The sequence below is a fragment of the Castor canadensis genome, chromosome 7 (genome assembly GCF_047511655.1).
Source record: "Castor canadensis chromosome 7, mCasCan1.hap1v2, whole genome shotgun sequence".
NCBI classification, from domain to species: Eukaryota; Metazoa; Chordata; class Mammalia; order Rodentia; family Castoridae; genus Castor; species Castor canadensis.
The window spans coordinates 27,531,563-27,557,189 of NC_133392.1; the positions used below are offsets into that span (position 1 = coordinate 27,531,563).

Genomic DNA, 25,627 nt, shown 5'->3' on the forward strand with positions numbered 1-25,627 from the left:
AAATGGAAGGAGAGTGGTGAAAATAATTCATTTTCTTAGACAATTTGGTAGTTTGGGCTGGAATTGTTTTTCTCTTCTCTCCTGTTCCCTTTTGCTTATTAGAAAGTATTGATTCTGAGAGAGAGTTGAGTTTATTAGAATTGGGGTGGACATTAATTACCCGTAACCCTGTTATAAATTCTCATAGGGGGATGTTTGTAAACTTGTGCTTTTCACATCCAGGAACTCCTGGTTCCTGATGTTCATGCTAATCAACTGGTTGAAACTGAGCACATGCAAGAGTCTATATCCAGAGTTGCATTGCTTTTGATTTATTTTAATAGGATCCTCTAGATTTCCAGTTTATTTGCCCAGGATAAGGACATCTTTCTCTTCACAGCCTATTTAAAAGACACAGGAATGTTTTGAATGGGGTTCAAAACAGGGTTCAAGTATTTCATGCTTTAAGTCAAAGTCTTGATTAATACAATGTAAAGTGTCTAAAAGTGTCTTCTCTCTCTCTCTCTCTTTTTAAGTTTTCTCTAGACCATAGAAGAATTTGACAGCTTAAATATTTTAGGACTTTTTCTTCCTTCTGTGCTGGGGACCAAATGTCAGGCTTTGTACATGCTACCCAAGCTTTCTACCTACTGAGCTACATCTCCAGCTCTTGGGCTTTTTTTTTTTTTTTTTTCAGTACAGGGTGTTGTTACGTAGTTTAGGCTGTCGTAAATAAACTATGTAGCATAGGCTGCACTTGAACTCTTGATTGTTCTGCCTCTTCCTCCTGAGTTACAGATATGAACCACCATGACTGGCCAGACCTACAGACTTTTCAGGAGTTTTCCTTTTTATTTTAGAATCAGTGAACAGCTTCTGCTAAGTACTTACCAAGAATCAAGTACTTAAAATAGAAAAAGTATAAGATGAAGTCCCTGTGCTAAATATGTTTAATATCTAGTTGGGGAAGTTTTTTGGGCTTTGTTGTACACTCAAAGGAGAATCTTCTATCTGTTTTGACTGTATGTATTAAATAAAGATGATGTCTTAAGATAGAATCTTTTGTACTGTTGGGTGCATCTCTCCCCCGACCCCCTTCTCAATACTAGGGATTGAACCCAGGCTTTATGTACCATAGGCAAACACTCCACCACTTGAACCATGCCCCCAGTCCTTTTGTTTATATTTTGTTTTTGAAATAGGGTCTCATTAATTTTGCCTCAGATAGACTAGAACTCAGGATTCTCCCGCCTTTATCTCTCAAGTAGTTGGGATTATAGGTATCCAGTACTACACTTGGCAGTGCATCTCTTCTTTAAACAAAATTGTGATTTTGGTAATGCTCCCTTGGCTCACCCCTGTAATCTTAGCTACTCAGGAGACAGAGATCAGGAAGATTGTGGTTGAAGCCAGCTCTGAGCAAATAGTTCATGAGACCCTATCTGGAAAAAAATCCATCATAAGAAAGGGCTGGTGGAGTGGCTCAAGTGGTAGAGTACCTGCCTAGCAAGCTCGAGGCCCTTAGTTCAAACTCCAGTGTTGAATTGATTTTGATTGGAAAAAGTAGTATATATGTTCCAAAAGCCATGGAACAAAATTAGTTCTGCTGGTTTACAAGTATCTGGAAATAAAATCAGGCTCTTTGTAGTCTTCTGTAGTTGTCTTTGGATGGGTTTAAATTTCATACCAAGAACTTAAGATTTAAGGAGGGGTGCGGAATCTTTGTCAACAATAGAACAAATCTGAGAGGTGAGGGAATACATGTAAATCTATAGTGGAAACCTGTAGGATTTTAAGTTCTCACTTGGAAGAAAAATTGAGAATTCCTTGAAGCAAGAGTGGAAAATTTGAGCATCATTCTGGGACCGCTTTTATATAGAATTGAAAAATACATTAAAATTTGATCTAAAATAGGGTTACAAATATATACAGTTAAATTTGAAAGTAGGATATGATTATATTCAGTTATTTTGAAATCATATTTTGGCCTCTTAATTGCTATTTTCTGCCTTGAATCTCTTTCCAGAGGAATTTCTGAAGACAGTCAAGTGCAATGTGATTTATGAGGCAGTGAAGGCCAAGTACTTTGCAGTGAGGAGGACCTACTCACTTTGGAGAAATTGATGGAGCACATCAGTCTGCAGCACACTTCCTTCCTTAATAGTCCTAAGCTCGATCAATATTTGAAATTTAACTTCACCACCAGTCCATGGGCAGTGTGTGCTTTGCAGTCTTCCGTCTATCAACCTCAGATATACAGCCAGACCTATTACAGATGGAGCTAGTTACACTTTCCTGTTTGGTTTTGGATCTGCTTTAAGCCTTGTCCACTGGTGCATTTTAAGGATGTAAAATGTGTTGTGCTGTAGGCCATGTGATAATTTAAACCTTGACATTACCTGGTCCAGGCAGGGAGTGTTGGACAGATGTACAAGATCTATAGCCAGCATGGTTGTTTATCATTTCTTCTTCCTGTAAAATTTCCCATTGAAATATCAATAGACTCTCTAGCATCGAGGAGAGGATTCTGACAGTGACTGTAACTTTCTTTTTCCTTCCTTCCTTCCTTCCTTCCTTCCTTCCTTCCTTTCAGTTGATGTTAGGGGGAAGGGGAGAAAAGACTTTATGTTTTTGGAGCTTTTTAAGGTTCATAACAAGATCGATAGGAAGGTACAGAGATACCCCATGTGTTCTCTGTCTCTATATTATTGACAGCCTCCCCCTTTAGCAGTATCTCCCACCAGAGTGGTATTTTTTTATAGTTGATGAGCATACATTTACTTATACATCACTGTCACCCAATGATGTAGGGTACATTCTTGGGGTTGTATGTTCCATGGGTTTGGACAAATTTATCCTGACATCTATCCACTGTATAGTGTTGTACAGATTTTTTTCACTGCCCCAAAGTGTGACTTTTTTTTTTTCTTCCACAGGTTCTTTAACAATGGCACAAGTAGAGAAACGGGGAGGTTTGCTCCGGAAATCTTCAGCATCCAAAAAACCACTAAAGGAAAAAGTGGTACTGATGTATGATGAGATCTTCATGGTAAGGCCTGGAGCCCTGTCATACTGCACAACTTGATTCCTTAATTTCTTATTCTAAAATGAGAAAAAACCTTACCTCTGTCTGCTGCTTTCAAACTGGTAAAAGAGGTTGGGGAAAGAGAAGAGGGAGGGAGGAGCTCGAGGACAAGGATAAGTTCTCATAGTAGGGATTATGATCATGTATTAATTACTATAGACTGTTATTATGTTCTTTTTTATGGTACTGCAGTTTGAACTTAGGGCTCATGCTTACTAGGCAGGTGCTCTAGCACTTGAGCCACACCTCCAACCCTATTACTGTGTTTTTACACGTTTTTGCCATGAACTGGGTAAAGCAATTGGAAAGAGGGAAGAAGGCTGGGGAAATTTCTTTTCCAAACAACTTTTTTTTTTTTGGGGAGTTGGTACTAGAGGTTTGAACTCAGGGCCTTGTGCTTGCTAGGCAGGTGTTCTCCATCCACCAGCCCTGTTTTGTGTTAATTTTTTTTGTTTTGTTTTGCTTTGCTTGGGCTGGCCTTGAACCTTGATCCTTCTGATTTCTGCCTCTCAAGGAGGTAGGATTATAGGTGTGGGCCATCAGTGTCTGGCTCTATTTTTTTAATTTTTATTTTTGTGCTACTAGGGAATTTAGGACCTTGTGCTTGCCCTACAACTTGAGTCATGCCTCCAGCCTTTATAATTCAGATATTAAAAAAAAAAAATGCATTACTGCGTTCCATCCAAGTTGTTGGTGGCCAGAACAATTGTTTAGACTATATCATTTTTCAACTACATGTGATAACTGAAGAATTATTAGCAATTGGATTGGAGATTTCTTTCAGTCTTCAGAACTGTTAATTGACCATGGTCCAAGCTTATGTTATAAAATATACCCTATGAAGGAAGGTTAGAGTAAGTAGACACCACGTGGGAGTACTTGCCCTCTGAAATTCTGGTTTTATTAGTAGGATATATAGAGTAATGCTTGGAGGGTTATCATATATTGAGTTCCTACTATGTAACTGGCACTATTCCAAATGTGTCACTAAATTCATTAGTTTTAATTCTGACAAGAGCTCTGTGAGAATGTTGGTAATACCCTCATTTTACAGATGAGATAATGGGACCACAATAGGAGAGTGATGGAGTTACGATTTGACTGGTACCTAACTCCAAACCTCTAACTCTTTCAGCTTTTTCATGGATGGCTCAGAATAAACAGTGCACTCAGCTAAATTAAAAAAAAAAAAAAAAAAAAAAGACTGAACTGTTGGTAAGCCTTGAAGATAGAATTTGACATGCAGAAAATTAATACAGTTGTCCAAGTAGTACAAGTAGCTATAGAGAGGAAATAAATACAGCTGGGTCTACATATAAATCTTCTTTGAGCTTTGGGGATGGGAATGGCCTAGTCCATCAGTTCCCTGTTTATCATTTGTAGACAACAAAATGACCTTACAGAAATGCAAGGGTCAAAATTAATCCCTGATCCGGAAGAAGACTTGAGAGAAAGTGGTAGAAAAAGTTGTCTAAATGAGTACCTTATGAGTAAGCTAGTGATGTTGCATCTCTACCTGTATGCCCAGTTCTCAATTAAAAATCCAGAAAAGATTCTTAGTAAATTTTTTTTTAGACTAGGAGTTCTTAACCAATTAAGATCTTTGTGGTAGTAATTTTCAAAGGTCAGATTAAGATAAGGTGGTAGTGGGCAATTGTCATGCTGATTTTGTTGTGTCATTAGCCTGCCTGTGAAGTAGGACTTCCTTCTCTTTTTCTTATTTAACCCACTAAACTTCTGACTTCCTAGAATTTCTGTTTGAAAATTATTGCTAACAAATTTTGGAATTTAGCATTATAATTTTGCTAGCTTTTGGATCAATTTGAATTAAGAAAAGAACATGTTAAGATCTCTACAAGTTAGGTGCTGGTGGCTCATGCTTGTAATCCTAGCTTCTTGGGAGGCTGAAATCTGGAGGATCATGGTTTGAGGCTATAGTTTGGGCAAATAGTTTGCAAGACCCCATCTCCAAAATAACCAGAGCAAAATAGACAGGAGGTATGGTTCAAGTGTAGAGTTCCTTCTTTGCAAGCGTGAAGCCCTGAGTTCAAATCCCAGTCCTGACCAAAAAAAAAAAAAAGCTGTGAAAGGACTAAATGCCATGTATGAGGCCTGGGTTCAATCCCCAGCACCACAAACAACAGTAACAAACAGGGAACTAGAGCTGGAAGCATGGCTCAAGAGGTAGAGTGCTTAAGGCCCTGAGTTCAAACCTCAGTACCACCAACAAACTACTGCCAAATAACAAAGAACTAAATGCAAGTATAAACAGTTAAAACATGATTATGATGTAAAAACCATTGCAAGATTACTTGGATGATCTGGGTTCTGAATCCTGTACTTCTGTAGGTCACTTCACTTTGTGGACCCTCTTTCCTGGAAGGAGGACAATGATAATAACTGCCCTTCCTCGCTGAGCAGTTGTATTTTATCTGTGAATGGGTTTGAGAAGAACACTTTCTAAGTATAAAGGGGATGTATTGTAACATGACTGACTTAATCGTATGTTTAGGTTCAGTTCTTTCTAGAAGAGAAATATTTGAAGGAAATTATTTGAAGCATTATTTAACTTTTGGTGCAAGGAATATCTATCCATGTGTAATGTCTTTCTTTAGTAAAAAACAAAATCTCAAAATAAAAAACTGTTGTTCTTCTCTTCATTATAGCAATTGAGGATGAAAAACATTTTCAAAGTTAATTTCAAAAGCTAAACTTGACTATATGTAGTCTTAATGCTTGTAAGCTGGGAAAGTTGAACATGGCTTATCTTCTTGTTTCAGACAGAGGACCCTAGTAAGTGTAGTCCTCGGTTTTGGGAGGAGCTCTTCCTTATGAAGGTAAGTAGGGCTAGGTGGCATATGTGGGTTTTCCTGGAAACCGAAATTGCCATATTATATTCTAGTTGCTACACTAAAAACGTGCTTAGGCCCTTATTGTTTCATTGGCAGGTGAATTTAGAATACCTAGAAGGCAAGCTGGAATCCCTTGATGGTGAGGAGTTAATGAAGATCAAGGACAATATTAATTGTTTATTTCAGCACTGCATCCAGGCTCTGGGAGAGGAGCATCCAATTCGAGTTGTCAATGCATTACAGGTACAAGGCTGGGAGACTGGGGAAGTCTTGTTTAACAGGAGAAATGAATTATAAACTATCTGTTGGAACCTGAGGAACCTAAAATTGCCCTTAGGTATGAGGCTTTCTTTTCTTTTTAAAATTTCTTTAAGTAATCAAATATCTGTATCTTATTTGTTTAGTCATCTTCCTGTTTAAACAAATTGATGCTTACAGTAATAATCTTGTTCATTTGTATAATTTAATTTAACACCAAGACAGATTGACAAAATTTTTGTTATTACTTGAGGAAAGAAAGAAGAGAAGAAACTAAGGCAAAGATAATTATAGCAAACATTAGAAGATACTCTTTTTGCTTTTTGGTGGGACTGGGGTTTGAACTCAGGGCTTTGTGCTTGCAAAGCGGGTACTCTACTGCTTGAGCCACACTTCCAGTCCATTTTGCTGTGGTTATTTTGGAAATGAGGGGTTCTTAACAGGCATAAGCCACTAGCGTTTGTCTTTTTATCAGATTTGTAAAGGGGTCTATAACTCAAAAAACATTAAGAATCACTTTTTTAAAAAATCTTTTAAAGGTCCTGGGGATGAAACCCAGGGCTTACATATGCTAGGCGAGCGCTCTATCACTGAACTACATCTCTACAAGACTCACTGTCCTTAATGCTAAGTGGCATCATCATGAGGAAGGAAGATTCATTCAACAGCCTTTTTTTTTTTTTTTTTGGCAGTTCTGGGTTTTGACCCTCAGGGTCTGTGCTTACTAGGCAAGCACTCTGTCACTTGAGTTACACCCACCCCCCCTTTTTGCTTTACTTAGTTTTTGAATAGGGTGGGTCTCTGTCTCTCTCTTTCTCTCTCTCTCTCTCTCTCTCTGTGGTGGTACTGTAACCCTAGCTACTCAGGAGGCAGAGATCAGGAGGGTCGCAGTTTGAAGCCAGCCTTGGGCAAATAATTTGTGAGACCCTGTCTCAAAAAAACAAACAAAAAAATCACATAAAAAGAGGTGGCAGAGTGGCCCAAGTGGTATGGTGCCTGCCTAGCAAGCATGAGGCCCTGAGTTCAAAGCCTAATACTGCCAAAAAAAAAAAAATTAATAAAACATTTATCAATCCCACAATTCAAATTCAGGAAATATTTTTTAGTTTTGAATATCTCCTTATACTCTGTTTGTAGTATAATTTTAAAAAAGAGATGACCAAAAAAAAAAACCCCAACAAAATTTAGAGCAGCTGCCTTGTAAGCATAAGGCCCTGAGTTTCAAACCCCATTACCACCAAAAAAACAAAAAAAAGAAAAAAGGAATGGCCGACAGAACAAAAACTGAGGATGACAACAGCCTCAGTTACTGTTTCTCTTTTAATTCCTGGGTTTTGTTAAGACTTAGACTATGTTTTAGAAATCAGAGTAACAGAAATTGAAGGTCAGCTTTGTAAGGAGATGGTTCTGAGGTTGCATTGTGAGGCTACAAATTTAGTGCCCTTCTAATTTTGAGAGTTCCTCTCTGCACATAATTCATTCTCTCATCTCTGCAGACATTGTGTGCACTTATTCGGGGAGTCCACCAAAAGAATAAGTCTACCTCTGGGTTTGACATTATCAACATGCTGATGGGCTTTGATAAGGCGGAGCTGTGCATGAAGGTGAGGCATAAGCTGTGGATATGCCTGTGAATGGCTGCTTCTGACAATTGTTCATGGGTGCCATCTGCAGACATGCACTAGAAGATACGGATTCAGATAGATAAAGATGATTGCAATTGGTCTTTTATATGGATTTGTGTGTGTGTGTGCATGTGCGTGTGTGTGACTGGGGTTTGAACTCAGGGTTATGTACCTGCAAAGCAGGCACTCTACTGCTTGAGCCATACCACCAGTCCATTTTGCTCTGATTATTTTGGGAGATGGAGTCTGTTGAACTGTTTGCCTGGGCTGGCCTTGAACCAAGATCCTTCTGATCTTAGCCTCCCAAGGATTATAGGCATTAGCCTCTGGCCTCTGGACTGGATGTTTTTACTTAACAGATTTTATCTGAATAAAGGAAAATTTTCAGTTAAATTTGAATTGAGGTATCCTTTCCCTGTAGGATATAGACTGTATAGTTTATTTTGTTATTTATATCAATATAGTCATACCTTTGTACAAATATTTGTTTATTTAAGGCAGTACTGGAAAACTTAGAGCCTCATGCTTGCTAAGCAGGAACTCATCCACTTGAGCCATTCTACCAGCCCTATTTGCATTGGTTAGTTTTTGTTTGTTTGTTTGGGGTGGGGTTTGAACTCAGGGCTGCATTGGTTGTTTTTGAGGTAGGGTCTTGCTTTATGCTTGTGCTGGCCTGGACTGTGATCCTCCCAATTATGCTTCACTGAGTAGCTGCCATTCCACTGCTCCCAGTTGTTGTTTTTTTTTCTTGCCACTCCACCAGCCTCTAGCTATTGGTTGAGATGAGGTCTCTTGAACTTTTTTGCTGAGGGTGGTCTTCAACCTCATTCCTCCCAATCTCCACTGCTTAAGTAGAAAGACTTAACAGGCTTGAGCCACACCGGGCAACATTTATGAATTTAAATAAAATATAGCAAATTAATATGTAAGAATAAATTTATTTATTGATTGATTGATTTGTAGTGCTGGGGATTGAACCCAAGGGTATTGTGCATGCTGGTCAAGTGTTCTCCCACTCAGAGTCTTCTGTTTTTTTGAGTGCCACTATGTTGCTCAGGCTGGTCTCGAACTTTAGGGCTCAAGTGTTCCTTCTTCCTCACCCTCCTCAGTAGCTGGGAGTATAAGCATGTACCCCCATGCCCAGTTGAGAATTTTTATATCTACTGTTGGACATTATTTTCTTTTAATAACAGCTTAATAATCCACATATATAATTCACCTTTTTAAAGTGTATAATCCACTTTAGTATTTTCACAGAATTGAATAGTTATCACCATTATTATTTTCAGAACCCATTTTCATTATCCTCAAAAAGAAAACATGTACCCATTAGCAGTTACTCCTTATTACCTCCTCTCCATAGCCCCTGGAAACTATTAATTTCCTATATGTCTCTGAATTCACCTACTCTCGATACTTAATATAAGTGGAATCATATGTGGCTTTTTCTTTCTGATATTTACTTAGCATAGTATTTCAGTTTTCGTCCATGTTATTAAATGTATTGGTATTTCATTACTTTTGTGTGTGTGTGTGAAATTATACTCCATTGGATAGGTATATTACAGTTTATTCATTCCTCATTTGATGGACATTTGGGTTGTTTCAACATTTTGTCTCTTGTGAATAATGCTACTCTGTACATTTACATGTAAGTTTTTGCATAGATGGATGTTTTCAATTCTCTTAGTCATATACCTAGTAGTAAGTAGAATTGCTGGGTCATATAGTAACTGCTTTTAATATTTGAGAAGCTGCCAAATCATTTTTTTATAGTAGTTATTCCATTTTGCAATTTTACCAGCAATGTATGAAGGATCTGATTTTTCCACATCACATTAACAATTTGGTTTTTGTTTTATTCCATTTTTTTGGAGAAATATTTATTTAAATCATTTGCCCATGTCTAGATTAGGTTATCTTTTTATTGTTGTAAGAATTCTTTATATTCTATATATAAGCCCCTTGTCAATATATGATTTGCAGTTTTTGATTCTATCTTGAATGATTGAATGATGTTTACAATAAGAACTTTGTGGAACTTGTCTTCTGTCATTCACTAAACTTACATCTGTCTACTAAAGAAATCCTAGTAGTGGTTAGGTTACCAAAAAGGTTATGAATATTCAAAGATATAGTACCTAGCACCATTTTAAAATTCTGGTCTCTTACAGTTCATATATATGTTGTGGTAAAATCTAAGACATCTCTTTCATTCTCATTTTTGTAATTTCTGTTTATATGCTGATGACTACTTACTGTCTCTTACTGTTAGCCGTAACATCCTCTCTTGAACTGCAGAGTTGTATACTCTAAGAACTTATTGGATATTCTTTTTTTTTTTTTCTTGGATATTCTCATTCACGTATCCTGTAAGTGTCTCTTGCTTGACATGTCCAAAACGGAATTCATTGTTTTTCCTGTGTCTGTTCTTTATTCACTTCTTCTTAGTCCCCCAAGCCAAAAACATGGAAGTTCTCTCTTTTATCTCCAGATGATCACCACAGGTAGTCTTACCTTAGCACATAATTCCCATACCTGTTCCCCCTTCACTGTCACTGTTCCTATTATCTCTCACTTAAACTATAGCAGTGATGGTAATGCCTTCATTCTTTTATTTTATTTTTTTTGGTGGAAATGGGATTTGAACTCAGGGCTTTATGCTTATAAGGCAGACACTCTACCACTTGAGCCATACCTCCATCCCTGTCATTCATTCATTTATTTTTTATTTTTTTATTGTTGTGCTGGGTGGGTGTACATAATGTACATAATGGCATTTACAAAAGTTCTTACAATATAGCAAACATATCATATTTGAATTCACCCCCCTCATCATTCTCCTTTATCCTCTTTTTTCCCCTCATTCTCTTTTTTGACAAATATTTGTTGCCTCTAAATAAGTGGTAAGCACTTATATAGAGGCAAATAGACATAGCTCAGGGAATTGATAGATTAGTTCTCATTGGTCTTCATCCCTCCAGGCTACCATTTTTAAATCTGTCATTCACAGTGACATTAGAATGATGTATCTTATACTCAGATCATTCCTGCTTAAGACCCTTCATTAGTCTCCTATTCCTAACAGAGTAAAAAGTTTGTAAGTTAGCCTTATTAAACTTTGAGGACCTGCACTATCAGTCTCATTTCTCACCACTGTGCCTCACTCTATACTGCCATAACAGACTACTTGCATTCTATCTAGGGCCTTTTTTTTTTTTTTTTTTTTTTTTCCCTGGTGGGATTGGGGTTTGTACTCAGGGCTTCATACTTGCAAAGCAGGCGTACTGCTTGAACCATAACTCCAGTCCATTTTGCTCTTCCTTTTTTTTTTTCCTTTGGGAGGTGGGATCTCAAGTACTGTTTGGGTTGGCTTCCAACTGTGATCTTCCAGATCTCAGCCTTCCAAGTAGCTAGAATTACAGGCGTGAGCCACCAGTGCCTGGTTGTTTTTCTTAGACAGGGTCTCACTGTGCAGTCCAGGCTGACCTCAAACTTGCAGTCCTCCTGTTTCAGCCCCCATAGTGCTAAGATTACAGGCATGTACCACCATGCCTGGTTTCTAAGTACCATTTATTTCATTCCTCATATGTCCTTTTTTTTCTTCCAGGCCAGGGTTTCTTTACATAGCCCCCGGCCATCCTCAAACTCTAGATCCTTTTACCTTAGCCTCCCAAGTGCTGAGATTATAGGCATGAATCACCAACCCTTGCTCCTTTGTGTCTTTGAGCATGCTGATGCCTATCTGGAATCTCTTTCCTCCTCAAATTTTAATTAATTCCTACTGATTTTTCAAAAATAACACCCCTCAGAGGTCCTGGAATAGATGACTTTTGAGCTAATTTTCTTCCTCCATGTATATTTCTTTTTTTTTTCTTTTATTATTCATATGTGCATACAAGGCTTGGGTCATTTCTCCCCCTGCTCCCACCCCCTCCCTTACCACCCACTCCACCCCCTCCCTCTCCCCTGTATATTTCTGAATTAAAACTATTTGCTTATTTTTCCCTCCTATTAGACTAAAAAAAAAAATGCCATGAGAGCAAGGGTTATTTTTTCTTATATCCTTTGAAGGCATATTATTTAGCATAGAGTAGGTGCTCACATTTATTGAATTGAACTGACACAGCTTTTTTTGGCAATACTAGGGTTTGATTTCAGGACCTCACACTTGATAGGCAGGCACTCTGCCACTTGAGCCCCATTTCCAGCTGGAAGCAACTTACTTTGAATCTTTAGCTTGGCCTTCCAGGATGGCAAATGCCCGTTTTTCATCCATTCTCCCCCTTTATTTAATAAAGAATAAATAAGGAAGTATAGACATAGGGGAAATAATGAGTTCCATTTTGGCTATGTCAAGCAAGAGACACAGGATATGTGAGTGAAACTGTCAAACAAGTTGTACAACTTAGAGTATACAACTCTGAAGTTCAAAAGAGATGCTAGTGCAAGTGACAAATTCCAGTCACATTGCTAACTGGAGTTGACCAGGATAGATTATACATATAGCCAGTGATGGCTAGTAGTGAGTGATATTCTGTCTTTGTCATTTATTCAATGTGCCTGTGTTGAGTGATATACTTTCTTTAACAAGCAATGAAGTTTCCCTTTTCAATTTACCTAATTCTATTTATTTTTTTAGTGGGATGGGGGTTTGAATTCAGTATTTTGTGCTTGGAAAGTAGGTGTTCTTCCTGTGCCACACCTCTAGTCTGTTTTGCTTTGTTTATTTTGGAGATGGGGTCTCGAGAACTATTTGCCCAGGGTAGCTTCTAACTGTGATCCTTCCGATCTCCCAGGTAGCTAGGATTATAGGCATGAACCACCAGCACTTGGCTCAATTTACCTAATTCTAATCTAAACATTTATATGTGGATGATAGGCTATAAGCACGCATTTGGTAAAAGTGACTTCTTTATTGTTCTGTGCAGTTAGTTCTAAAGCATTTCCCCCCAGATAGCTAGACTTTGAAGTCTTCTTTTTCTTTGACCTTAATAACAGTTGCCTCATTGTATGTTATTCATATTATCCTGTGTAACATAACCTACAGTTGTACAGATGTGGGTGTAAATGTTATTTGGTATGCTTTAATATTTAATGGTTCTCTTTCTCAGAACTTGATGGAGAGTTTGGATTCATTGCTTTGTGCAGAAGGTTCTGAAAGTCTGAAGAGTTTATGTCTGAAACTTCTTCTCTGCTTAGTGACTGTAAGTGACCCATTTTTATGTTTGTTAAGGATATTAATTAAAAGCAGGGCAAACTTATTTGAATAGTTGAGCCCCAAATTAGAAGGAAAAAGAAAAAAATTGTTATTGGAGTATTGTATCACTCTCCTGTGTCTAAATATGTAGAAGGAAGTTAGTTTCATAGTCTTTTGCTTCCTAGAAGTTACTCTTTGGAGCAACTGTTGGCATTTTTAGCTTGCAGGCTATGTGATACTTACACTTTAGAAGGATCATTCCAGGAGAACACCCATCTTCTGCATTATCACATTTGTCCTTCTCATCAGGTTTCATTTGGAATGGTTCTATGATTCTGAATATTTTTGTTTGTTCTGGTTTTGATTTTATAACTGGAGGCTTGCCTTTACTTACTAGTAGAAGGAGAGTGAGGTGCTGTTGAATCACTTCAGGTGGTTCCCTTTCTCTGCCATGTCTTGAAGACTTTTGTATTCATAAACCTCTTCATGTGCATTTGAGGAATGAAACTTAAGAACTGTTAAGCAAATACTTGTGGGGTATAAGAGAAACAATAATAATTTAAAGATTTAGGAATTTTTTTGGCTTTTTGAGACAGAATCTTGTAGACTTGTCATCTTCCTGCCTCAGCCTCCTGGATTACAGGCATGAACCATGACATCCAGCTGGGAAATTGTGATTAGCTAATTTCCTACCCTCATCGAATCTGTCTGTTTAGGCTCTGTAGCTTTGGGATGCTTATGAAAGATCTGCTAAGCATCTAGTAGTCTGTTCTAGCATTTCTGTTTCACTCTTAGATGCTAGGATAAGAGATACAAATGCAATATTAGAATACTTCAGTGCAGACCTTAAAAAAGCCCTTTATTGCATTCAGGTAACAGACAACATCAGCCAGAACACTATCTTGGAATATGTAATGATCAACAGCATATTTGAAGCAATTTTACAGGTAGGTCAGTTTTCTTATGACTTTTCTCTTTTGGGTATACTGTCTCCTTAAGTTTTTATGGTCTGTCTTCCCAGGAACCAGGAGCTAGTACTTAACAGTTATGCATTTCTGATTCTTGTTACAGATACTTTCCCATCCCCCAAGTCGTAGGGAGCATGGGTATGATGCTGTTGTGCTCTTGGCTTTGTTGGTAAACTACAGAAAATATGAGGTAGGTGGGCCTTTTTGTTTTGGTGGGACTGGGGTTTGAATTCAGGGTCTTGAGCTTGCAAAGCAGGTGCTCTAGTGCTTCAGCCACACCTCCAGTCTATTTTGCTCTGGTTATTTTGGAGGTGGGGGTCTCAAACTGTTTGCTTGGCTGGCCACAAACCGAGGTCCTCCCATTCTCAGCCTCCTAAATAGCTAGGATTTACAAGTGTGAGCCACCAGTACTCAGTTTAAGTGGACCGTTTTTTTGTAGTACTGGGGCTTGAACTCAGGGACTACACCTTGAGCCATTCTACCAGCCGTTTTTTGTGAAGGGTTTTTCTAAGACGGTCTCTCAAACTATTTGCCTGGGTCTGGCTTTGAACCACAGTCTTCCTGATCTCTGCCTCCTGAGTAGCTAAGATTACAGGCATAAGCCACCCAGCTTCACTGATGATTTTTTAAAAAAAATCCCCAGTTGAGTATGTTGATTAGCCAGGATTAAGACCCATTGACCTAGTGCCTCTGCTTTGAAAGATTGGATTTTTGTATATTAGATTTCCTTAATATAGTCTGCTTCTATGAATATCACTGTTGGTCTGGGAATTCGTTCTGATTTTAATGAAGATTTTAATTGAATATCAATTCTGGAGTTCTATTTGCCTCTGAGTTAATCAGGATATGGATTTACAGGGATTTTTTTGGGGATGGGGTCATTGAAACAAGTCTCACAATGTAATCCTCCTGCCTCAGCTTCTTGAGTGCTGGGATTACAAGCATGTGCCACTATGCCTTACTGCTACAGGTTTTTTTCTTTTTCTTGGTGGTACTGGGGTTTGAACTCAAGGCTTCGAGATTGTTAGGCAGGCACCCTACCACTTGAGCTACACCTCTAATCCTTGGTTATAGGCTTTTGAAATGATGAGCAGAACCCAGAGATTTATACATACCTTGGTGTAGGTACTTGGTTCCTCTTAAAAGGCAGAATACACAGAAAACGAAGGAGATGCTCAAGGAAGATCAGGGGCTTTCATGTGAATTGCTTTCCAGAAGTAGGAAGCATTTGTCACAATCCTATACACCAGGAGCACGTTTCTGAATTCTGACTGAGGGTATCCTGACTTTCTTCACTTAATAAGTAGCATTGCTATGAGAAACATGCCACTGGAGAGAGGGTTTTCTTTTCTGAGTTTCTGGCTCTTTACTTAGTGATTTTTGATACAATTCCTAGTTATAATTTATTCAGATAGTTTGAAATCAATTTGAGCTGATTCTTACAAGGAGAGATCTGAAAGGAGAGGCTCTGAAAAAGAAATACTAAATGAGGGACTAGAATATGTGAAGCAATGTTAACGTGTTATAAATCCCAAGAGATGATCACTTTCATTGTCTTGGAGGAACTGATGAATGGGGTATAGAGCTCCTAATAAATATGTAATTTATCACCAACACCTGTTTTACTGGTAATCTGGAGTGGCTGACGTAGTAGCCGTTATGATCTCTGTCATGTGTAAAAGCCTCTAGGGCCTTATTACACCAGTAAGAAAAATAGCTGAGGAAAACTGCTGAGGATAGTTAAATAAAGTTGCGTTATATTTGATAGGAATGCAACATCATCAGTAATGAATATTTTTAGAACATTCTGGTGAATGTGGGCCATTCTGAGACAATGGCTTGGCTTCTTTAAATGTAAACTGAACCCTGGCAGAGCCCAGTAGTGCTCTCTGAAATGTCAGCCTGAAAAATGCTACATGGCCAACAAGCTGGAGAAAATCGTATTTCTGAAGTGAGGTATGCATCTCTGATTTGTCTGAAGTCCCAATATAGTGGGCAGGGGTGAGCTGGTGGGCATAATTTATCTGGACTCTGCAGCTTTTGATATAAGTCACTCACCAAGGACCATTAGGGAGGCCTGGTGACAATGGTGAAGCAAGGTTTTTGACAGGAACATGAGGAATTTCAGTTTTAGATGAACATAGTAAAATCAAAAGCTAGTGAATTTTAGTAAAACAGTAGAGAGGGTATGTTGGGGAAAAGAGCATTCTAGCTACCATAATAGTTGATTCCGTGACCAGTTGGGTAAGTGGGAACATTTTCTAGGAAGGTGCAGAGGTTTTAGAGAGGTTAGGTACTCAGCTAAGAATAGAAGGCAAATAAGTTGTTGGATGTAAGAAATAGAAGTGATGGAAAAGATGTCATGTAGTAAATGTATAGTTTTTTTCCACTTGAGCTATTATATTCCATTTCAGTCATTTCAACTAAAAAGATAAAGGAAGCAAAAAAAGGGAAAAAAAGGTAAAGATCTAGGGAAGAACAGTGAAAAATGAAGGGGGAGAAGAAGAAAGGAAAGGATACTGAGGGGCGAAGAGAATGGATGCATGCTGCATACATGCATATGAAGACAGCATAATGAAACCCACCAAATACTGATAAAGGGGAAAGGAGGGCGACAGGGAATGGAAATACAATGGGGTGAACTTTTCAAGGTACACTGTATACATGTATGGAATTATCACAGTGGAATCCCCATGTATTATGGGGATTAGTAGTATGGTAACTCAAAAATAAAATTAAAAAAAAGAAAGTGAAATTTAGATCAAATAAAGCAGGGTCAAATAAAACCAAAAAACAAGCAAACAAAAATAGTTCAAAATGAAGGGATCACTTGTGTAGCATATGCTAGGCCCTGAGCTTAAATCCCCAATTAAAAAAAAAAAAAAAAGCAGGGACCTAATGGAGTGATCTTATGAAGACTCACTTAGTTAGTAAGTCTGTTTTGTGGATTAAAAGTAGATTGTTTACAGTTTTAAAAAACGACTAGCAGCTGGGCACCCATGGCCCATGCCTGTTCTCCTAGCTACTCAGGAGGTAGAGATCAGGAAGATTATGGTTTGAAGCCAGCCCAGGCAAATAGTCCTAGAGACCCTATCTTGAAAAATCCATCACCAAAAAGGCTAATGGAGTGGCTCAAGGTGTACGCCCTGAGTTCAAACTCCAGTACCTCAAACAAAACAAAACATACCAATGACCACTCAATAGGTATACAGTGTCAAGAATAATCAGTGTATTGGATTCTTTCATAGCATTCAGATCCTGACCTTCCATTAAGATCCTGACCTTCCAGACTGGCCAAAGTTTCCTGAGATACATGACTTAAACCCCATTGCTGCTCTAAGCCTACTGTTCCCCTAAATTACAAAATGTTTATTATATCTATTTGTAAATTGTTCCTTTTCTTTTTTTCTCTTTCCTGTTTTTCCTAAAGAACATTTCTTTGGGCCAGTTTTTAAGCCGGGTGCTAGTACCTCATGCTTGTAATCCTAGTTACCTGGGAGGCTGAGATCAGGAGGATTGAAGTTCAACGCCAGCCCTGGGCAAATAATTAAATAATTCTCAAGACCCTATCTTGGAAAAAAAAAAAATCACAAAAAAGGGCTGGTAGAATGATTTAAGTGGTAGGAAAGCCTGAATAGCAAGCATGTGGCCCAGAGTTCAAACCTCAGTGTTGCCAAACACAAACAAACAAAATACCCAACACCAAAAAGGGCTGGTGGAGTGGCTCAAGTGGTAGAGGTCTGCCTAGCAGATCTCAGTACCACTAAAAATAAATAAATAAGTAACACAAACTTTTTTTTGAATATGTTTAATAACATCAAAGGGCAAAGAGTATAGCTATTAATATACCACATACCATGCTAAGGATTTTATTTGTCATATTTAATTTAAGCCTTTTGTAACACCAGGGGAGGAAATATCCCCATTTTATAGATGAGTAAATTGAAGGTTAATTAATGTGTCTGATTTCTCACAATAAGAAGAGGAACTAGGACTGGGGGTATGGCTCAAGTGGTGGAGTGCCTGCCTATTAAGTAGAAGAACATGAGATCAAATTCTAGTACCACCATCAAAACAAAACAGAAACAAACAAAAAACTAGAATTCAAACCTTTGGTCTTAGCCACATTGCTTTTTCCTCAACTGCTGCTAAAGCATATACTCATCTTAGTAATCAGATGATCCTTGTTATTACCTAAGAGTCTACTTTTGGGAAGGTGAGTGGCTAGGATTTGCATATACTGTGCCAAGAAACAGTGGTTTGCTCTTTCTAATGTTGCTCTTATCATGGCAACATCTCTAGGTCAGACTGTTGATTTTCTTTTTTAAGGATCCACTTGCATTGGATCTTGCCTGAAATCTGTAGTAGCATCAGCAGGATTTGACTGTTGGTTATAAGAAGACGTGTGAGAGCCTTTCCTCTATCAGATCAAGTAACAAATGGATTGGGTTCAACCTCCTTATATTGTGTTGTGTATAACTTTGTAAACATGTGGGCTGTTAAGAGAACAACATTCTCTTTTTCTATTCCCAGTTGACATGTAAAAGATGTCCTCAGAAACTTGATTAAATAAGGTCTATGTGGGGGGTTAGACTTTCAGTTGGATTTTCAAGTTTCTTAGTAATGAGTTTTCTTGGTAGCTATAAAAACTGCCAGTCTGAGAATTATTGTTACTTGCCTCCTTTGGGTTACAACTGGTGCCTCATCTGTCTTAGGTCTTTCCTTATATCCTGTGGGTGGAATGTTTTCAAGGTGAGCAGGTCATTGGTTCTTGGCTCTGGTAGGAAGATGGTCCATTTCAATATATGTCCATTTCTGTATGCTGCCCAGTTGAGATTGGGTCTGGGAAACCTCAAGAAATCTTCCATTGCTGTAAGTGGTGGGACAATTATTAAATCCCAGGGTCCTGACCAGATTGTGGCTCTACAATTACATCCTTTTTTTTTTTTTCCAGTTCCCCCTGCAGTGTTATTAGATCTCCATAAACAGCCTCTGTGGCTGTTAAGCAGCTGCTACTTTCTACCCCCAAGTTGGTTTTGTTTTATGGATGGCTGAATCAGTCCTTGCATATAGTCTATGAAATGGTTAGGGAGCCTTTGGGAGAGAATGTAAGTTATAAATATGTGCCTTATGGCAAAGAAGCTTTTTTATGTCTCCCAAAAGATACCTATCCCTATAGACTCAGTAGGGCAGGACAAAGTATGTGTTTTGTGTAGTGTTCACTTATTTTTTTATAATTTATATATGTGAAATATATACATATATATATATATATTTTGGTGGTACTGGGATTTGAACTCAGGGTCTTGTGCTTATTAGGCTTGCCCTCTATCACTTGAGCCACTCCCCCACCCCATCACTTACTTTTCAGAAATAAGTAAGGGAGGAAACATGGGAGAAGTGGTGAACATAAGCCTGAGCTAATTCAGCCAAGAGGAAAATACAGGTAGAATAGAACTAGTGTTTGTGTGTGTATGTGCATGCATGCACACATGTCCACTTGGCATATGCCCATATGTGCTGAGAGAGTTATAGAAATGGGGAGAGTCAGTAGGCAAGCCACATTGGGGCTGGGTATTGAGAGCATCACTATGGAAAGAGATGAAGGACAGAAGAAGATAGAAGGATTTTTGTTAATATTTTCTTAATTATCTAATAGGTTTCCTTAACTAGGTCACACTCACCTGACTCTGTACTATTGTTTAACAGTCTGTGAATCCTTATATTGTGAAGCTATCTATTGTGGATGATGAGGCTACGCTCAATGTGAGTATTTGGATTCTTGTGTATTATCTTATTTGCCATTCAATGCTCTTATTTTCAGCAGACACTAAAAGAAAAGAAGCTGGGCCAGTGGAGTCTATAATCCCAGCTGCTTGGGAGGTTGAGGCTGGAAGATTGAAAGTTCAAGTCCGGTCCATACAACTTATCTCAAAATAAAAAGGGATAAGGATATAGCTCAGTAGATCTGGGTTTAATTTCCAGTACTGCAATCAAACAAAGAAAAAACAAAACAAAACAAAACCAGGAGCGGAGAGCTATTGTGTTTATTTCATCTGGCTATAAAGATTGAGTAATCCCGGCTGTCTTTTTGTTTTTTTATTTTGGTAGGCTGAAATTTGAACTCAGGGCTTTGTGTTACAAAGCAGGCATTCTACTGCTTGAGGCACATCTGCAGTCCATTTTGCTCTGGTTGTTTTGGAGATGGGGTCTTGTGAACTATTTGCATGGACTGGCCTCAAATCTCCATCCTCTGGATCTCAGCCTCCCAAGTAGCTAGGATTACAGGTATGAGCTACCTGTGCCCAGCCTGCTCAGGCTGTCCTTGAATTGAGATCCTCCTGCCTCAGCTTCCTGAATGCTGGGATTATACCTGATTAGGTATTTTTTTCTTTCTTTCTTTCTTTTTGTGGTACTGGGGTTTGAACTCAGCCTACACCTTGAGCCACTCCACCAGTCCTTTTTTGTGATTTTTTATTTTTTTTTTTAACCTCGACCCTCTTGATCTCTGCTATATGAGTAGCTGGGATTACAGGTGTGAGCCACCAGTGTCCAGCTAGGTATTTCTTTTTAGAACATAAGTGCTATTATTTTACTATCTTCTGTCTTACTGTCATAGAAGGAAGGTTTTGAGGAACATTTACTTGCTAATTATGATGAATTTGTTGGTTATTTTCATAGTTAAAATATGCTGACGTTGATTATGCTACTGAGTAAATAAATTGTACATCCAAGAGCAAGGAAGCTTAGATGAGCAAATAATGGGAGACTCCTTCTTGTTGAATTAGCTTGATAATATTTATAGCCTGACTTGGTGAGTCTGAAACATGAAGGATAATATATATCTGTTATATATGTCCTTGAAAGTTTGCAAAATAACATCTATGAATATAGGGAGAAAGAAGATTACCAGGTTTCTGGCTTTATTTCCTTTCTGTCCTGTCCTCTTTATTTCTTCTAATTTCTCTTATGAGGGGCTGGAGATATGATTCAGTGGTAGAGTGCTTGCCTGTCGTGAGCAAAGCCCTGGGCTTGATCCTTAGCACTACAAACAAAGAAACAAACCCACAACCCCACAAAGAGCTCCAAAGCCCCCCATACTAATTTTCCTTATAAAAAGGCACACATGGTTCATCCTTGTGGCCTTAATTGATCTTTGTGTTATGCTTCGCATGTTCTGAAGAAAGTTGACAGGTCCCTTTAATATTGATTAGATGCTTCTTCCCTTTTCTTTTTCTTTTGACCTAGAGAGTGGCTTGTGTATATGCATTTTCATTTGGCCTGAGACTCATTGTCACTTTTACTGTGGCTGTTTTGGAGATAAATGAGGGCTTTTTCTTTGAATATTCTAACTTAGTTTTGTCTTTGCAAGTGAAAATAATCCAGTGAAATTGTCAGTAATCTGGGCCGATCTGTTTCACCTTTGTTACTCTATTTTAATTGTATCTGGGAACATTAGTAAGATAATTAGATAAAAAAAATTTCTTATTAAGATTTTTATTATCTGCTTTGACAGTGCTTCTCAGTATTTCTGTCCTTGTTGTCAGCTTTCAGGCAGAACTTTTTGGGCATACACCATGTAGGTTTAATGTTCTTCCTGGTTGAGTTATAGCATTGCTACCAAAACCAAAAGCTGCTTGCTTATTTCAGCTACATTATCTTTTCTTTTCCAGGGTATGGGACTTGTGATAGCTCAGGCTTTATCTGAGTACAACAGGTAAGTATACCTTTCCAGAAGGGGAAAGTCTAATTTTCATTTGAATTAATTGAGTAGGGAACAGATGTCATAGAGTTGTTAGGTGACATTTCCTGACCTGTCTCAGAAGAGTAGTCAGAGGTATAGCTGCATGCAGGTGTTTTTGCTGCAATTCAGCTTGATGCATTAGCATGGGTTGTTTTTAAGTACAGGGGAAGAAAAGTAGCCACCATTATAGTGTCTGTCTTTACTTTAATCAATTAAGCACATTCTTTTGTAGCCTTCCTTTGGTACTTTGTTGCAGAGCATTTTAACTAGCTTTATAGCTATAAACACTTTCTCCGTTTTGCCCAGTGTGTCATACAAGTGTCATTTTTTATTTCTTAAAAAATAAAAGGAGAAAACATTGAGGTAGGTCTAGTTTGAAGATGTTTCTTTTTTTGTTTCTTTTCTTTGGTCCTTGGGATTGAACCTAGAGCCTTAGGCAAGTTAAACACATACCCTATCACTCAGCTACAACCTCAAACCAAATGTTTCTTTTCATTAGTGATCAACCTCAGTTTTCCAGAGTTTCAGTCTCACCTGGATGGGGATGGTCCTCTCACTGATGCTTGCTTTTCTTCTTGCTGTGGATGGGGAAGGATCTGGTGTTCTATGAATGAAAACCAGAGTTACCTGTAATCCTGTCAAAGGCTATGCAGGATCTTTCTTGCTTCTCTGTAGACTTTCCTTACATATAATTGGGTTTAGTGATTTCAGATATGTTTCATCTCCACACATGTTTTAGCTTTCCAATTTTCTTTCTCTTCCTTCAAATACAAACAAGGTTTTCCCTGTTTCAGCCTTAAAGTAATTTCACTGTCACACTTTTAAAGTAATAGTCTGTTTGGGAAATAACTGGATCAACCATATGTTAGAGCAGTTTCACACTTTGGCAACTTGCTTTCTAAGTCTCTCTCAAAGTAGTCAGGCATTTTGGTACATACTACTTCAAGAACAGATGGGTGCCTCTTTGCTTGCGGGGGAACTGCAATGGGTAGATTGTCATCATGCTTTAGTTTTCTACAGTCAGAGAATTGTAAGAGGGTTCTGCCCTGATTACCTAGACTGTCAGGGTCAAAGACATACTTGATAAATAATCCTGAAGCTGAATTTAGTTATTTTTGTTCAGGCAGTATAAAGACAAGGAAGAAGAACACCAGAGTGGTTTTTTCTCTGCTTTAACAAATATGGTAAGTCCTACTTACTTTTTTTTTTTTTCGTGATGAGGTCTTCGGGCTAGGCATATCTGATCTCAGGAGTTCAGATGTTTGAGATGGTATCATCATGAGGGGAGGAAGACCACTTAGAGCAGATTTTATTTGGAATAATACCTCCTTCAGTGAGTTCCAAAACCAGATAAAATAAGAAGAGGAGCTTTGATTTTTCTGAGTTATTTTTTCTTTCCTTTTTTATTGTGGGGCTGAGGTTTGAATTCAGGTCTTCTTACTTGCAGAACAGGTGCTCTACCGCTTGAACCACACCTCCAGTCCATTTTTGTTTGTATTTTTGGAGATGGAGTCCTGTGAACTATTTGCCTGGGCTGGCCTTGAACCGTGATCCCCCTGCTCTCAGCCTCCCAAGTGGTTAGGATTACAGATGTGAGGCACCAGTGTCCAGCTTTATTTTTTTCTTAATGAGTTTATAATGAAAAGGTATAGCTTGGCATGGCGGTGCCCATCTGTAATCCCATACTCCTAAGGTAGGAGTATTGTGAGTTTGAGGCTAGACTGGGCTACATAGTGAGTTACTATCTTAAAAAAAAAAGAAAGAAACAGAAAAAAAAGAAAAGGTACACATTTACACATTAAGTCAGACTTTTGCTTCCTAAAGATTTGGCCCTGGCTGGGTATTGGTGGCTCAGGCCTGTAATCCTAGCTACTTGTGAGGTAGAGATCATAAGGATCACAGTTTGAAGCCAGACTGGGCAAATAGTTCTCAAGACCCTATTTTGAAAATATCTAACACAAAAAAGTGCTGGCAGAGTCACTCAAGCGGTAAAGTGCCTGCCTAGCAAGAGTGAGGCCCTGAAGTCAAAACTTACTACCAGCAACAACAACAAAAAAAGCCCTGGACCAGGTGTGAGGGTATGTACCTGTAGATACTTCGTAGGCAGAGGCAGGAGGATCACTTAAGCCCACAAGTTGTTGATCACTTTGAACAACATAGCAAGACCCCACTCTCATGAAACAGTTGGCCCTTTTTGGATCAGAGGGTTTACATCAGAGTCCTCTCTTAAGCGCTCTTTTATAATGTACTCTGGCCACATGATCCCTAGTAGCTGTTCTAGGGGTTGGAAGGTTATGTAGTAGATATAAGCCGTTCATCTAAAAGGCTTAGGGTCTGTGCTGAGAATGGCAAGATTTAGGAAAGTTAATGGTCAAATTTGTAAGACTTCAAGGTTCTGAATCTTGGCAAGCTGGCATTTTGGGCCAGATAATCTGGCACTAATTGTTTTTATTTTTTTTTACACGGTCTCATGTAGTCTAGGCTGGCCTTGAATTTATAGTCTATCTGCCTTTACTACCTGAGTGCTGGGATCACAAGCCTCTGCTACCAGGCCTTGCTGCCACTAAGTTTTAAGAGATAAATCTAAGAGATCCTAGAATCTAGGCAGATTCAGAAAGTCTGCCTTGAGAGCTTATTTGGAGGTTCTAGCAGGAGAGCGAGCTACTCGTATACCCTTCTCTGAAGAACAGTCCTCCTCTATCGGGGGATGTATGCAGCTTCAGGAGGGATGCACATGGAATGGTGAGGGAGGAAGGGGACACCTGCCTAGCCAGCCAGATCAGCTGGATTAACCCAGGAGATCAATGGGGTGACAGATGTCGCAGCCAGATCTCCCTCAAATCCAAGAAAGTCTGTCTTTTTTGGGCATTAGTGTTCAAGTGAGATCAAAACAGTTTTTGAGTTTACTGAAAGGAACAGCTGCCCCCTATCCCTAAAAGCAGATTTTCCCCGGTGCTTTCTCCTTTACTTTTGGAAAAGAACTTTATTAACTTTTTAACTCTGAGACATAAATGAATGCAGTTTCTCAGAGGCTAGAGAAGTATGAGTTTTGTTATTAGTATTTAATTATATGCATTAGATACAATTATATTGCTCCCAGGGATCTTCAACTTTTAGCCAAGGAGAAAAGGTTTTGTACTAAACAAATGAAACTCTAGCTGTATAGTTTGGGGCATCATTAAGCAGGTGGACATCATTCTCAGTACCTCTGAAATCATATATTAAAGGCAACTAATACCAATCATTTATTTGCCTGCCCTGACTAGGACACAAACTAATGATTTTGTGATCTGAAAGGTAGAGAATGGAGGAGTGGCTAAAGCAGCAGAGCACCTGCTTTGCAAGTGTGAAGTCCTGAGTTCAAACCCCAGTCCCACCAAAACCAAACAAAACAAAAGTAAGGGTCTTGCAAAGCGAATTCTTGTCTGAAACTTAGATATTCCCTCCAGAAAGTCAGCCTGCTTTCTGTGATGTCCTATATGAGTTAGTTTCTGACTGCAATTAAGCAGCTTTTAGGAAAGATGCAGAGTGATAAGAATATGTAAGTTAACATCTATTTACTGTTGTGGTGACTGAGCCTACACAGTGAAAGGAGGACTGGACAAAAATACAGGATTTTTTAAGGTCCTTTAGGACAAGATGATTTGGTTAGATTCTCTTTATTTTATTTATTACTTGTAAGTCTTTTAAGATCTTCAAAGTAGTCTGGTTTTAGAGTATGTGGCTGATGGTCCAGAGTTTCAAGTTACCTCTCACTGTAAGGCACAAAGCTCCTTTCACATCCTCTTGCATAAAGTCTGCAATTTCCCTTTCCTTCCACAGGTGGGCAGCATGTTCATAGCAGATGCCCATGAGAAAATCTCAGTACAGTAAGTGACATTCTTGTGTAATGACTTGAACTTTAAAGTGGGCTCTC

At 38.6% G+C, this 25,627-nt stretch overlaps 1 protein-coding gene across 4 annotated transcripts in view; it reads left to right on the forward strand.

The window, feature by feature from the left end:
• Positions 1-25,627, forward strand: part of Armh3 (armadillo like helical domain containing 3) — a 158,859-nt gene that overhangs the window by 8,648 nt on the left and 124,584 nt on the right. For 3 of the 4 annotated variants that reach the window (XM_074078457.1, XM_074078455.1, XM_020171230.2), the window contains exons 2-12: positions 2,916-3,028; positions 5,845-5,901; positions 6,013-6,159; positions 7,671-7,778; positions 12,914-13,006; positions 13,872-13,946; positions 14,071-14,157; positions 19,677-19,733; positions 21,641-21,684; positions 22,835-22,895; positions 25,534-25,580. In XM_074078457.1, coding sequence (XP_073934558.1) covers positions 2,927-3,028; positions 5,845-5,901; positions 6,013-6,159; positions 7,671-7,778; positions 12,914-13,006; positions 13,872-13,946; positions 14,071-14,157; positions 19,677-19,733; positions 21,641-21,684; positions 22,835-22,895; positions 25,534-25,580 — 878 coding nt within the window. In that variant the 5' untranslated portion in view covers positions 2,916-2,926. The remainder of the gene's footprint in view (positions 1-2,915; positions 3,029-5,844; positions 5,902-6,012; positions 6,160-7,670; positions 7,779-12,913; positions 13,007-13,871; positions 13,947-14,070; positions 14,158-19,676; positions 19,734-21,640; positions 21,685-22,834; positions 22,896-25,533; positions 25,581-25,627) is intronic. The other variant, XM_074078456.1, reaches the window with a different exon arrangement.